Here is a 12,800-nt window from a genome sequence, read left to right as displayed (position 1 = left end):
CCAAAGGCAGCTACTCAGCTGCTTGTGGTAGATCCCACCATGGAGTTGATTGCCAGTCTCATCATGGGGAATAACTCCCACAAGCTGCCCAGCCACTCAACCAGGCCCAGCCAAGTTGACACACAAACATAACCACCATACCACCTTTCCAGCGCAGAAATGGGATCATGCCTTTTTCGTGTTAAATATTCTACAGTGCAGATCCTATTACTCAGTTCATTAACCAATCCTTTGTTTTTGTTCTTTTTCTATTTATCCAAGTTGGGAACGATGCTGTCCTGAGCATTTCATGGACAAAATGTTTGTGCACCTCTTTATGTCCACAGGACAGATCTCTAAAAGTGCTCAAAGGCTCCACACAATTTTAAGGCTTTTGGCACCTGCAGTAACAGTTTAGTTGGTGACAGCGTCAATCACGTTGATGCTAAGTTTCCTTTGGTGGGGGGCCTATTGTGTGCCAGGTCATGTGGGGGCTCATGTACATATTTATTAGCATCTGCAGAGGAGGTGGTTTCTTGCTATCTGTTTTACAGATGCAGATGCAAAGCCTCAGAGAGGTGAGATAGTTCATCCAAAGTGATGGAGCTGAGATGTCAGCCCAGAGCTGACTCCAGTCAACATGATGCTTAAATAGTTATGAACAGAGGCATCTTGGGAGGTTTCCTGAAGCTGGTGTTCCCTGAGCTGGGCCTTACAGGATGAAAATAATGACAGTAAGAGTAAGGGTCAGGGAAGGCCACTGGCAAAATCCAAGGGCTGAGTAAAGACGATTAAGGGATTTCTTAATGCAAACTAGGGCAAAGATTTCAAAGTGCAACTTGAGAAGATTAACCAAAGTGTAGTAATGAAATGTGCAAAGACCTGGAATAGAAAACCAAAAGGGAAGAACACACTTTGCATTTCACAAGCTGATAGAACTGAAGAACAAATTCAAGCTTCGAGTTGCAATATTGAAGAATTCTATAAAGAAAATATCGAACGATGCAGGAAGCATCAAAACAAGACAGAAGGAATACACAGTTGTTCATTGCACCAGAAAGAACAGTTGGAAGTTTGACCATTTCAGGAGGTAGCATATGATCAAGATCCAATGGTATTGAAGAAAGAAGTTGAAGATGCACTGAAGGCATTGGCCAAATAAAAGGCTCTAGGAATTGACAGATGACCAACTGAGATATTTCAACCAATGGATGCAACACAGGGATAGCTTATTTGTCTATGGCAAGAAATTTGGAAGACAGCTGCCCAGCCAACCAATTGGAAGAGATCCATATATTTGCCCATTCCAAAGAAAGACAACCCAAAAGAATGCGGAAATTATTGAACAATATTAATATCATTGCTTATAATAATTAAAAAAAAAAAAAGTTGCAGCAGTACATCAGGGAACTCCCAGAAATTCAAACAGGATTCAGAAAAGGCTGTGGAATGAGGGATATCATTGCTAATGTCAGATGGATCTTGGCTGAAAGCAAAGAATACCAGAAAGATGTTTACCTGTGTTTTATTGGCTATGCAAAGGCATTCTACTGTGTGGATCATAACAAATTATGGATAACATTGCAAACAATGGGAACTCAAGAACACTTAATTGTACTCATGAAAACTTGTACACAGATCAAGAGGCAGTTGTTCAGACAGAATAAGGAAGGATATTTTCTGATTTAAAATCAGGAAAGGTGTGTATTGGGGTTGTATCCTTTCACCATATAGTTATTCAATATGTCTGCTAAGCAAATAATCCAAGTAGCTGGACTACATGAAGAAGAACTCAGCACCAGGATTGGAGGAAGACTCATTAACAACCTGCAATATGCAGACGAACCAATCTTGCTGAAAGAGAAGAGGACTTCAAGAACTTACTGATGAAAATCAAAGACTACAGTTTTCATTTTGGATTACACCTCAACCTAAAGAAAACAAAAATCCTCACAACTGGACCAATAAGGAACATCAGGATAAAGGAGAAAAGATTGAAATTACCAAGTGTGGTAGTGAACGTTGGGCGTCGACTTGACTGGGCCCTGGTTCCGAGTGGCTGGATGCAGTTACTCCCCGTGATGAGATTGTAATCACCTCCCTGGTGGAATCTGCCGTGAGCAGCTAAGTAGTTGCCTTTGGGATGTGGTCTGCTTCCAGTATATATGGAGAAACTTTGAGAAAGGGCTCCAGCTTTCGGCACATTTGGATCCTGTATTGGCCGAGTCTTCATCTCCAGTTCCTGGACTTGAACCAGTAGCCTGCAGCATTGCCTGCCAATCTTGAGATTGTTCCTGGACTTGAACTAGTGGTCTAACGTGTTGCCTGCCAATCTTGGGACTGTGTCATTTTACCTGTGGATCTTGGGTTTGTCAGCCTCAGCGGGCTGCAGCTCCCTGAGTTAGAAGAAGCCTCTGTCTCCAGTGGGCCTGGAATAAGAGGCAGAGCTGAAGCCCAAGGTCTAGGGGCACTCTGAATTTGGACTTCTAGCTTCCTACACCATAAGAGAATAAAGTCCTGTTTGTTAAGCCATTTGCTTGTGGTATTTCTGTTACAGCAGCACTAGAGAATGAAAACATCAAGGATTTCATTTTACTTGGATCCACAATCAACGCCCATGGAACACACTACCGTAGAGTCAGATCAGACTCATAGCAACCCCTCCTTGGGTTTCCAAGGCAGTGTCACTACAGAAGTAGATTGCCCAACCTTCCTTCCAAGGAGTGGCTGGTGGATTTGAACCTCCAGCCTTCTGGTTAGCAGTCAAATGACTTAGGCACTATGCCACCAGAGCTCCCAATGCCCATGGAAGTAGCAGTCAAAAAATGAAACGACACATTGCAATGGGCAAATCTCCTGCAAAAAAAAAAACCTCTTTAATGTGTTAAAGAGCAAAGACATCGCTTTGAAGACGAAGGCACACCTGACCTAAGCCATGATATTTTCAGTCACCTCATGCATGTGAAAGTTAGACAATGGATAAGGAAGACCCTAGAAAAATTAATGTATTTGAACTATGGTATTGGCAAAGAGCTTCTTGGCAAAGAATATTGAATATACCATGGACTGTGAGAAGAACGAACAGATCTGTCTTGGAAATACAGCCATAATGCTCCTTAGAAGCGAGATGGCTAGAGTTGTAGCCAGTACTTTGGTCATGTAATCAGATGGGACAAGTCCCTGGAGAAGGACATCATGCTTGGTCACCCAAAAAGAGAAAGACCCTCACTCAATCAGATGGATTGACACAGCGGCTACAGCGATGTGTTCAAATAGTAACGATTGTTAGGATGGTGCAGGACCAGCCAGTGTTTTCGTTCTGTTGTACATACGGAGCTATGAGTTGGAACAGACGAAGGCACCTAACAACAGGGCAAAGAAATTAGACCCGAGGGGATGAGTCATGGAGTGATGATGGCAGGTTAGGAGAGTCGCGGGCAGTCGAGGCTTTCTGAGTCCCGCCCTCGCCTCGCCGGGCACTGCACTGCGGGTTGGAGGCCGGGACTCAGACTAGCCCTTTCAACCGCCAGATGTAGTTGACTCATCCTGCCGGGCTCTAACTCTAGCCCCGCCCCTCTCTTCCGGTTTCACTCCCTCCCTTCCCGCTGGACCCAAGTCCAGACCCCGCCTTCGTCTAGAATAGACCAATTCTACGGAATCTGCAGGGTTCCGCCCCGCCGCATGCCACGCCCCTTCTCCGCCTGGTGCAATCAGAGTCAATATTCCAAGTCGACTCAGACCCCGCCCCTGCTCCTTCAGGGGCAAGCCCTCGCCCGCCGAGAGCACACCCTGGCCACGCCCTCTCATCGTCTGTCCCAATCAGACTCAGACTTCTGTCCCCGCTCTATAAGGCTCCGCCCCCAAAGCCCCGCCTCGCCCTTCCTCCTCTTCTGGCTGGGGCAGCTGCAACCCGCGATTTCGCCAGGCGCGCGGAGCTGCAGGGATGGCGGTTACCGCCGAGGGCGCCCGCAGGAAGGAGCGTGTCCTCTGCTTGTTTGACGTGGACGGGACGCTCACGCCGGCTCGCCAGGTAGGGTCTTGACGTTCGGAAGCTCCCGCTGATAGTGACACGCGGGCACTCCCAGGCCGAATGTGGGTGGAGGCCTGCAGCGGCGTGACCCCGGACACCCCGAGGCCAAATGTGGGATGCACGGTACCCAGGCCCTGACACTCCAGTATCCGGGCACGAGGGATGGCGACCAGACCCCCTACACCCCAGCTCCCTGAGCGGCCGCGCCCACGTTCTGCAGCGGAGCTGAATTGGGTTCTGGAAGAGGGCGGCTGCGTGCGGGCACCAGGCTCCCTTTGCTCTGAGAGGCTTCCATACGCCGAGGCCTGGCCCCGAGACGCCCCCTCTTTCCCAGAGGTGCTTCCCATCCCGTTTCAGCCCTAGGACACACCGGTAGCCCGAAGCTGGCATCGGAAGGCGGGGTTGCAGGCAGGGCTGGGCACGCACCCGAGCGTCAGAGTCCCCATCCGATGGGGGGCAGGGAGTCTCGGAACCATCCCACCTCAAGCTTTTCCCGGCCCTTTCCCACCTTATCCCCACAGCCAGTCTAGCAGGAGGGATAGCTCCTGGCGATCTGGGAGGAATTCGTGGGCTCCGCCCATTGGAGGTGAAAGGCTCAGGCCAAATCTGATCTCAGTGAGGACACTTGAGGGGCAGGTAAGGTGGGAGTTCTGAAGGCATCTCACCCTTTTGAGCCTCCCGCCTCTGCTTCACGCTGTTTTTCTCCTTTTGGATCTCAGACCCACCCTCTCCAGCCAGATAGATGGTGGATGACCAGGCCTCTCTCCACCCTCAGTTTGGGGGATGATGGTTACTTAGTCTCAACCTGAGTGCTACCTGGCATGAATGATGGGGACCAGATCCCCCACGCCCCAGCTCCCACCTCAGCTGTGGAGATTGACCTGGGCACTCAGGGAGGAATCAGAGTGGTCCTGCCCTCTAACAGGTCCCAGGTCCCCAGGCCCCAGAGACAGAGAGGGTGACCGCAGAGGTGGACCGAGGGCTACAGGACTGCCCACAGCCGCCCCTCTCTCTGAACCTTTGCTCCAGTGACAATGGTCTGAACTAAAAGAGAGTGTTAACTCTGTTCCGGGGCTGGCCCTGTGCTTAGGGATTTTTTTAAAGTTAATTTTTAATTATACATGTATTCATGAGCACGTTCTCCTTGTTAAGAAAGAAAACATAACAGAAGAGGCTAAAGTCCCTCCGACGATGCCACAAGGCCAGGCCCAGCCCTTGCTCAGCATCAGTGGTGTCGTCATGGGGCTTTCTTCTAGACTTGGATCTTTCTTTGCCCACAGGAAATATCAAGCATTGTTTATAATACCACTTTCTTTATTTTTCCGATCTTTCATTTTATAAAAAATATTTTATTGTGGTTTAGGGGAAAATTTGTTGTTGTTGTTGTTGTTATTTGCCGTCGAGTCGGCCCCGACTCATAGCGACCCCTCCTTGGGTCTCCGAGGCGAGGCGGTATCCGAGGCAGTATCACTACGGAAGCAGATTGCCCAACCTTCCTTCTGAGGAGTGGCTGGTGGGTTTGAACCGCCAGCCTTCTGGTTAGCAGTCAAGTGCCTTAGGCACTATGCTACCAGAGCTCCCAGGGGAAAGTTTACCAAGCCAATTAGTTCCCATCAGCAGTTTCTACAGATTGTTCTGTGACATTGGTTGCAACCCGCACAATGTGTCAGCATTCTCTCCGTTTCCATTTTGGGTGCCCTGTTTCCGTTTGCCCAGCTTTCCTGCCCCTTTCCGCCTTCGTAACTTTGTTTTGGGCAAACGCTGCCCCTTTGGTGCCTTCTCACTGTCTGGAATATGTGAGATGGCCCTAGGGAGCGTTCTGCCTGCACTTCCTCCAGGATAGATTTGTTCATTCCAGTGGCTGTTGCGAGGTGTCAAGTCATCTCCAGCTCATAGTCACCCTGTGCACAGCAGAACCAAACACTACCCTGTGCCAGTCTCACAATCCTGGCCACTGTGTCAGTCCATCTCATTGAGGGCCTTCCCTTTTTCTCTGACCCTCCACTTTACCAGGCATGATATCTTTCTCCAGGGAATGGTCCCTTCTGACCACATGACCAAAGTAGGTGAGACGAAGGCTGGCCATTCTGGCTTCCAAGGGGCATTCTGGCTGCATTTCTTCCAGGACAGATTTGTTAGTCTTTTTAGCAGACCATGGTACTCTTAGCATTTTTCTCCAACACCACAACTCAAAAGCATCAACTGGACAGTCCGTGGTATATTTAATACTCTTTGCCAACACCGTAATTCAAAGGTGTCAATTCTTCTTCGGTCTTGTTTATTTCTTCTGTCAGTTTGTGGTACTGTGGGTAGTTTTTAGCTTACTCTGGTTAATTGCTTGTTTCTTTCCAACCACTTTGAATGCATTATCTCATTTCATCCTAACTGTGACCCCTCCACCAGGTGGTTACTACTATGTTCCTCATTTTATAGATGAGAAAATGAAGGGCCAGGAAGGCTAGGCTGTTTGCTCGAGGTCATCTGCTCGTGAGGGTGTTAAGCCAGTGTTTGAACCTGGGTGCATCCAATCCCGAGGTCTGGATTCTAAACCTTGCACTGCCTCTAGTCCAAGCAGAACATGGCTCCCTGGATTCTGAGGGCCAAGTGGAGGTCCTGGAAGTGCTCACCCCTGGAATCTTGTGTCCCCCGACCCCCAGAAAATTGACCCAGAGGTGGCTGCCTTCCTACAGAAGCTGCGGAGTCGGGTACAGATTGGTGTGGTGGGCGGCTCCGACTACTCCAAGATTGCCGAGCAGCTGGGTGAGGGGGACGAAGGTAAGAGTGGGCCAGAGCCACAGCCGAGTTGTGGCAGAGCCACGGGGGAGCTCAAGGCATCCCTGGACCAACATGCCTTCAAAGACCCAGTCCTGCTTCTGCAAAGCAGAGGGTGTGGACGGGGTCAGTCTCCCTCCCTCAGATACTGAATGACCCCCTCCCAGGTGCCAGGCGTGGTGCTAGGCTCCAGGGACAGGAGGCCACAAAGCCGGCAATATCCCGGACTTGTGTGGTATCCACTCTTGGCTTTCTTCTTGAGGGTAGATGCCCCCTTCTTATTCCTGCGGGGTCTTGATTTCCTCATCTTTAAAATGGGAACCAGCAAGAATGGCCACCGTTCATTGAAAGATGACCATCTGTTCATTCACTTTCATTTAAACTCTCTCACCATGCTTTCGGAAGGGCACAGCTATCCCATTTAATACAGGGGGGCTTGGAAGTCACCCAGGAAGTAAGTGGATTGGACTCCAGAGTGCCTGGTCTCAGCTCAGTCGAGTCGGTGCCTTCAGTTCCTCAAATGAGAAACTTCCTCAAGTTTTTCCTTTTTTCCACAACCCTTGTTCACTCCACCACGAGTCCAAAACGATATCCCTATCCGTCCATATGTCCATTTCCACCTCCCACCATAGTCCCAGGGAGCACTTCCCATCCACACCACCTATGGCTGTGTGCCCTGTGTGCCCTCATGCCCCCTGCAGCCACTTGGAGGCAGCCACAGTCACAGATGGCTCTACCACGCCACCCCCGCCAGCCTTCAGAACACTGACTACAGAAGCCCCTGGACACCTCCGTGGGAGGCTCTGTGGGAGCACAGAGTGGGAAATGGCGCCCTCTGCTGGGAAGTGCAGGAGAGCTTCCAGAGGAGGGAGCTGGACTTTGGAGGATGACTGGAAGGGAGGCCCCAGGGAGGGCATTCCAGACAGAAGGACATGCATGAACAAAGTCCGGGAGGTGTGACTGGCTTGTGTGGAGAAAACAAAGCTGCAGAGGGAGGGGAGGCTGGGGGAGCAGGTCAGGATGCAGCAAGTGGGCACGGAGGCCAAGCCAAGGTGTGTGAGCTTCACCTCTCCTCTTCACTGGGCCCCGGGGTACTGGTTGGACAGGGCAAATGGTTAAGGGCTTGACTGCAAACCAGAAGGTTGTAATAGCTAAGACAGCCCTACGGAGCAGGTCTGCTCTGGACACATGGGATCTCCACTAGTTGGAATCAACTCAGTGACAACTAAGGAGGTCTAGTGGTGTAGTGCCTAACGCATCTGACTGCTAACCACAAGGCTGGCGGTTCAAACCCACCAGCCACTTCTTGGAAGGAAGACTGGGCAATCTACTTCTACAAAGATTTACTGCCTTGGAAACCCAAAGGGAGTTGCTTTGAGTCAGAATTGACCAGTTTGAGGTTTTTTTTTGGGGGGGGGCGTACCAGTCAGATCTGGTCTCACTCACTGTCTTTCTCCCCTGAAGTCATCGAGAAGTTTGATTACGTGTTTGCTGAGAACGGGACGGTTCAATATAAACAGGGACGGCTGCTCTCCAAGCAGGTCAGTGTTCCACAGGAGAGCCACAGGGCCCCAGCAGGACACTCACCTCTCCCCAGGTCGGGAAAGTCGGAGGGTGCCCTCTGGGTCCTGGGTTCTGCTGCTACCCTTCCTCGTGCAGTGCTGTCCTGGGCTCGGTCAGGTCAGGCAGCCCTACCTACTCACCTGCGTTCCTCGCCAGACCATCCAGAACCACCTGGGGGAGGAGCTGCTGCAGGACTTGATCAACTTCTGCCTGAACTACATGGCCCTGCTTAGACTTCCCAAGAAGCGGTGAGCCACTCTCAACAGCCTGGTTCCGCCCCGCCTCCCCTGGCTCCGCCCCATCTCCCCTGGCTCCGCCCCGCCCCGCCTCGCCTGGCTCCACCCCGCCTCGGAACTCTGGGGCCTGGGGCCTGAGGGAGGAGAGGGGTGGGGCCCTGACCGCTTGAAGTCCAGATAGGTCTGGATTCGAATTCAGGGCCCTTTTCCTTCTCTCTGGCTCCCTCCTCCTCCCCCATCCTACCATCACCAGTGGAACCTTCATTGAGTTCCGGAATGGCATGCTGAACGTCTCCCCCATTGGCCGCAGCTGCACCCTGGAGGAGCGCATTGAGTTCTCCGAGCTGGACAAGGTGCCACCACCTATGCCACCGTAGGCCTGTGGGACCGATTTTCCCATCAGTGAGATGGGTCGGTTGGGCGTGCGTTCTGATTCACTCACACACCAACCACATCAGTGACTTTTTTTTCATTTTCTATTGTCTTTCTCCTGCCCCACTCCACGCCCAATGGTAAGCTCTATTAAAGGGGCAGGGACGAGTGGCTTATTCTGCTGTCTAGCTCAGTACCAGGCATGTAGTAAGTACTCAGCGTTCAAGAAATATGTTTTGAATGAATGAAACGATGGTGTGACCCCTATTTTACGAATGAGGAAACTGAGGCCAAAAGAGGGGAAGTGATTTACTTGGGCTCACACACTGCCTCTGGTTCCTCCCAGAGGGTGGGGGGGATGGCAGGTGGACTGCAGCTGAGACTCTAAGCTCACTGGCTCCCATCCCACCCCATGCCCTGAGGCTCAGAGCCTTTTCTTCTTCCCATTGGAGTCTATGAGCTTGGCACTGGCAGAAAGCCCCCTCTTCCTAAACACACACACACACCACACACACGGTGAGAGATGGCCCTTCTCAGGCCAGCTAGGTGTCCAAGCCCAGATCTACCTCTCATTTACTGAGTGACCTGGGACAAGTGCCTCCATTTTCTCATCTGTAAAATGGGGATACAGTGTAGTTCTCATCTTAGGGCTGTCATGTGGACGGGTGAGGCTGAGCGTCTAAGTGGCTCACACGACGGCTCCCCACAGTCCCCATTGCCTTCACTTGTCCTCTGGCTCTTACTTGTCCCCTTCTGGTGCTGGAGGGGGAAAGGAACATTCTAGACTTCCTCCTGTGTGCCTCCCACCAGTCCAGCCAGTGCCTGACTTTCCTGCAGTCCTTCGAGACCCCGGGGAAGGGACAAGTAGCCCCTTCTTGGATGAAGACACTGAGGCCAGAGGCTAAGTGACCAGCGTGAGGTCATTGGACCTACCACGGCCCAACTTGGCACTCGGACTGTCTAGTGACCAGCCTGCTTCTGTGGACAGAGGAGGTGCAGCCACCCTGGTCACATGGAAAGATTTACTCAGAACTTAGGCCACGCTTTGCTCTAACTCCGGGTCCCTAGAGCTGCCTCAGGCCCACTCTTTGGCAGGAAGGGAAGACCAAGGCTGGCAGGGGACTCATCTCTCTCACCTTGGCCCCTCCCCTAGAGGGAGCAGGCAGGATCATTGCCTCCTGCTTGAACTTCAGAGAGGTCAGATGACTTTCCCAGCCAGCCAGCCAGGATATGGCAGCTGGGCCTGGCGCCAGGCTGCCTGGCTTGACAGCTCAGCTTGGGTCACTTCTCAGGCCCACACTGTTGGCCAGCACCTGCCTCCCTGTCCGCTCCCGTCCTTCCTGGCTCCAGCTGAAATGCAGGACTGGTTCCTCCACTCCACGGGGCTAAAACTCTCAGAGGCACCTGGCCTCCAGGATGCGTCCGAACCTTGCAGCATGACCGAATGTCCTACAGAGCTCCCACTGCTGCTTGGGCCACGTGGGAGGCTCCTTCCTCCAGACCTTAGCTGCCTGGTTCCTGCACAGAGTGAGCAGCTCACCTTTGGCCCTGCCCCCCATCAGTGCACCAGCCAAGACACCCCATCAGAGCTGGGGCCCGTGTGGGGCTGCTCTCCCTGCCTGACAATGGCTGCTTCCCAGAGGGCACCTCGCATGCACTGCCAGTGTTCCCAGGTCCTGCTGGGGGCCAAGAGGTGGGATGGACCATCCTGGGGTTCCTGGATACCTTAGCAAATGCAGGTCACCCCATAGTTGGTGCTGTCGATGCTTACATCCCCACGGCCACTACTCACAGCTCCACCTGGGCTCTTGGTACCTCGTGTTCATGTCTGGTGTGTGGGCTACAGTTGGCTGTGTGGACACAGCTGAACTGATAGGGCTGAACCCTGCCCTCAGGGGGACGCTGACTGGGGACTCAGATGGTCCTGTCCCTGGGACCTTCCTTCTATGTCCACTCCCCCATTGGCCCTGGCTCTGCCACCACAGCTGAGTGACCTTAAACCGGCACATCCCCTCTTAGCCTCAGTTTCCTCACCTGTAAACTGGAGGTCATGAGGTCCACCTGGAAGACTCCCTGACCTCACACCAGCCTGGGGCCCAGCACGGGGCCCTTGGCCTCAGTCTGCTTCCTCCTCGCCCGCAGAAGGAGAAAATCCGGGAGAAGTTTGTGGAAGCCCTGAAAACGGAGTTTGCTGGCAAAGGGCTGAGGTTCTCGCGAGGTACGTCAGCCCACAGAGGGTCTGAGGGGCCTGGCACAGGAGCCCACGGGCCTGCCCTCCTCCCAAGGCCAGGCTGCAGCCTCTCCCACTCCTCAGGGCTGGGAGTCTGAAGCAGGCTGGCATTCAATGTGCCTGCCCAAGTACGGTGACAAATGCCCACTGTCCACCCAGCTGCTCCAGCCAACATCGGGGGCACCCCTGCCCCCCGTCCCCAGCTTTCCCTTGCTGTTCCCAAACCAGTCTCCTAGTGGGTCCCAGGGGGTCTGGAATCTGACTGCTGCTCACTCCACTTGAAGCCTGCTCCAGCCCCAGCTGACACTAGTATAGGTGCCTTCAGTTCCTCCCCTATAGCCCATTTCCCTGTGGACAGGAAGAGCCTTAACAGAAATCAGTCACGTTGTCGCCAGGCCCTCCAGAGGCCCCCCCTAGACCCTAGGGCCACCTCTTCTGCTTTGGGGTCATCCACACCCTGCCGTGGGGACTCTTCCTGTCCTCAACCCGGGAACTCCAATCCCAGCCATTCTCATGGCTGCCTCGGGTCACCTCCTTAGGTCTTTTCCTGCCCCATGGGCTGGGGGGCCTTCCACCCCAATGAAGTGCACTTACAGGCTCCAGGGCTCTTGTCTGTTGGCCATCTATTCTCCATCTGGGTCATAGCTTCCGTGAAGGTGAGGGTCCCGGGCTGTCGTGCCCCTGTGCCCAGCACAAAGTGGGCACTTGGGGTAGTTGAGCAAACCAGTGAACAGGGGCCCGGGTTCAGGTCACCTCACCAGGCGCCCCTCTGCCGGCCTTATCTGCTCCCCCAGGAGGAATGATCAGCTTCGACGTCTTCCCTGAGGGCTGGGACAAGCGCTGTTGCCTGGACGCCCTGGACCAGGACAGCTTCGACACCATCCACTTTTTTGGGAACGAGACTAGTCCTGTGAGTGTGGCCCAGCTCAGTCCCCCCCGCCCCAGATTATCCGAAGTCAAGGCCAGCACAGTTCTGGGAGTATCACTAGCCCCATTACATAGATTGGAAAGCTGGGTCTGAGGAGGGCTGGACACTGCCCCATGTCACCGAGCAACTTGTAACAGCCTGGTGAGGATGAAGCGGTGGTTCCCAGGGGAGGGGGCAGCCCTTAGAAGCCTGCGTGAGGAGGGACCCCACGTCAGGCGGGCTGCTAAGCTCCAGCCCTGGGTACCTCCTCAGGCTCCACACCCCCACACACCGGGTCTTCTTGCCCTTCTTCTGTGTGTAGGGTGGGAACGACTTTGAGATCTATGCGGACCCCCGGACCGTCGGGCACAGCGTGGTCTCCCCACAGGACACGGTGCAACGATGCCGTGAGATCTTCTTCCCAGAGACAGCCCACGAGGCGTGACCAGGGCTGCACCTGCCCATCTTGCAACTTAGAGCCCTCAGCCCAGGCTGAAGAGAAACCCTGGCCCCGGTGTGGGGCTGACAGGGACAGGCCAGGGTCTGTGTGGGCAGTGTCCACAGCTGGTCAGCTCTCAGCAGGACTGTCTCTTGCTCCCAGGGCCCAGCCTTGCCCAGGACAGAGTGTCCCCGTCCTCGACCCCAAGGGCCCAGGCCACAGCACTGCGTGAACAGAACATGTTTCTGTCTGTGCTAGGAGGAAGGTGTGTG

General features: G+C 53.4%; 1 protein-coding gene across 1 annotated transcript; it reads left to right on the top strand.

Moving 5' to 3' along the window:
- Nucleotides 1–3,922: 3,922 nt before the first annotated feature.
- On the top strand, nucleotides 3,923–12,534 carry PMM1 (phosphomannomutase 1). Its single transcript, XM_007941709.2, has 8 exons — nucleotides 3,923–4,009; nucleotides 6,667–6,784; nucleotides 8,246–8,322; nucleotides 8,501–8,592; nucleotides 8,834–8,933; nucleotides 11,095–11,170; nucleotides 11,977–12,092; nucleotides 12,412–12,534. The coding sequence occupies exons 1-8, from the start codon at nucleotides 3,923–3,925 to the stop codon at nucleotides 12,532–12,534; spliced, it is 789 nt and encodes a 262-aa protein (XP_007939900.1).
- Nucleotides 12,535–12,800: the final 266 nt, after the last annotated feature.

The sequence above is a fragment of the Orycteropus afer genome, unplaced genomic scaffold, assembly GCF_000298275.1.
Source record: "Orycteropus afer afer isolate SDZICR_OR568_19922 unplaced genomic scaffold, OryAfe1.0 scaffold00083, whole genome shotgun sequence".
Classification (NCBI taxonomy): domain Eukaryota; kingdom Metazoa; phylum Chordata; class Mammalia; order Tubulidentata; family Orycteropodidae; genus Orycteropus; species Orycteropus afer.
Note: the sequence above shows the minus strand (reverse complement) of the source record. Positions and strands in the feature narration are given on the sequence as shown.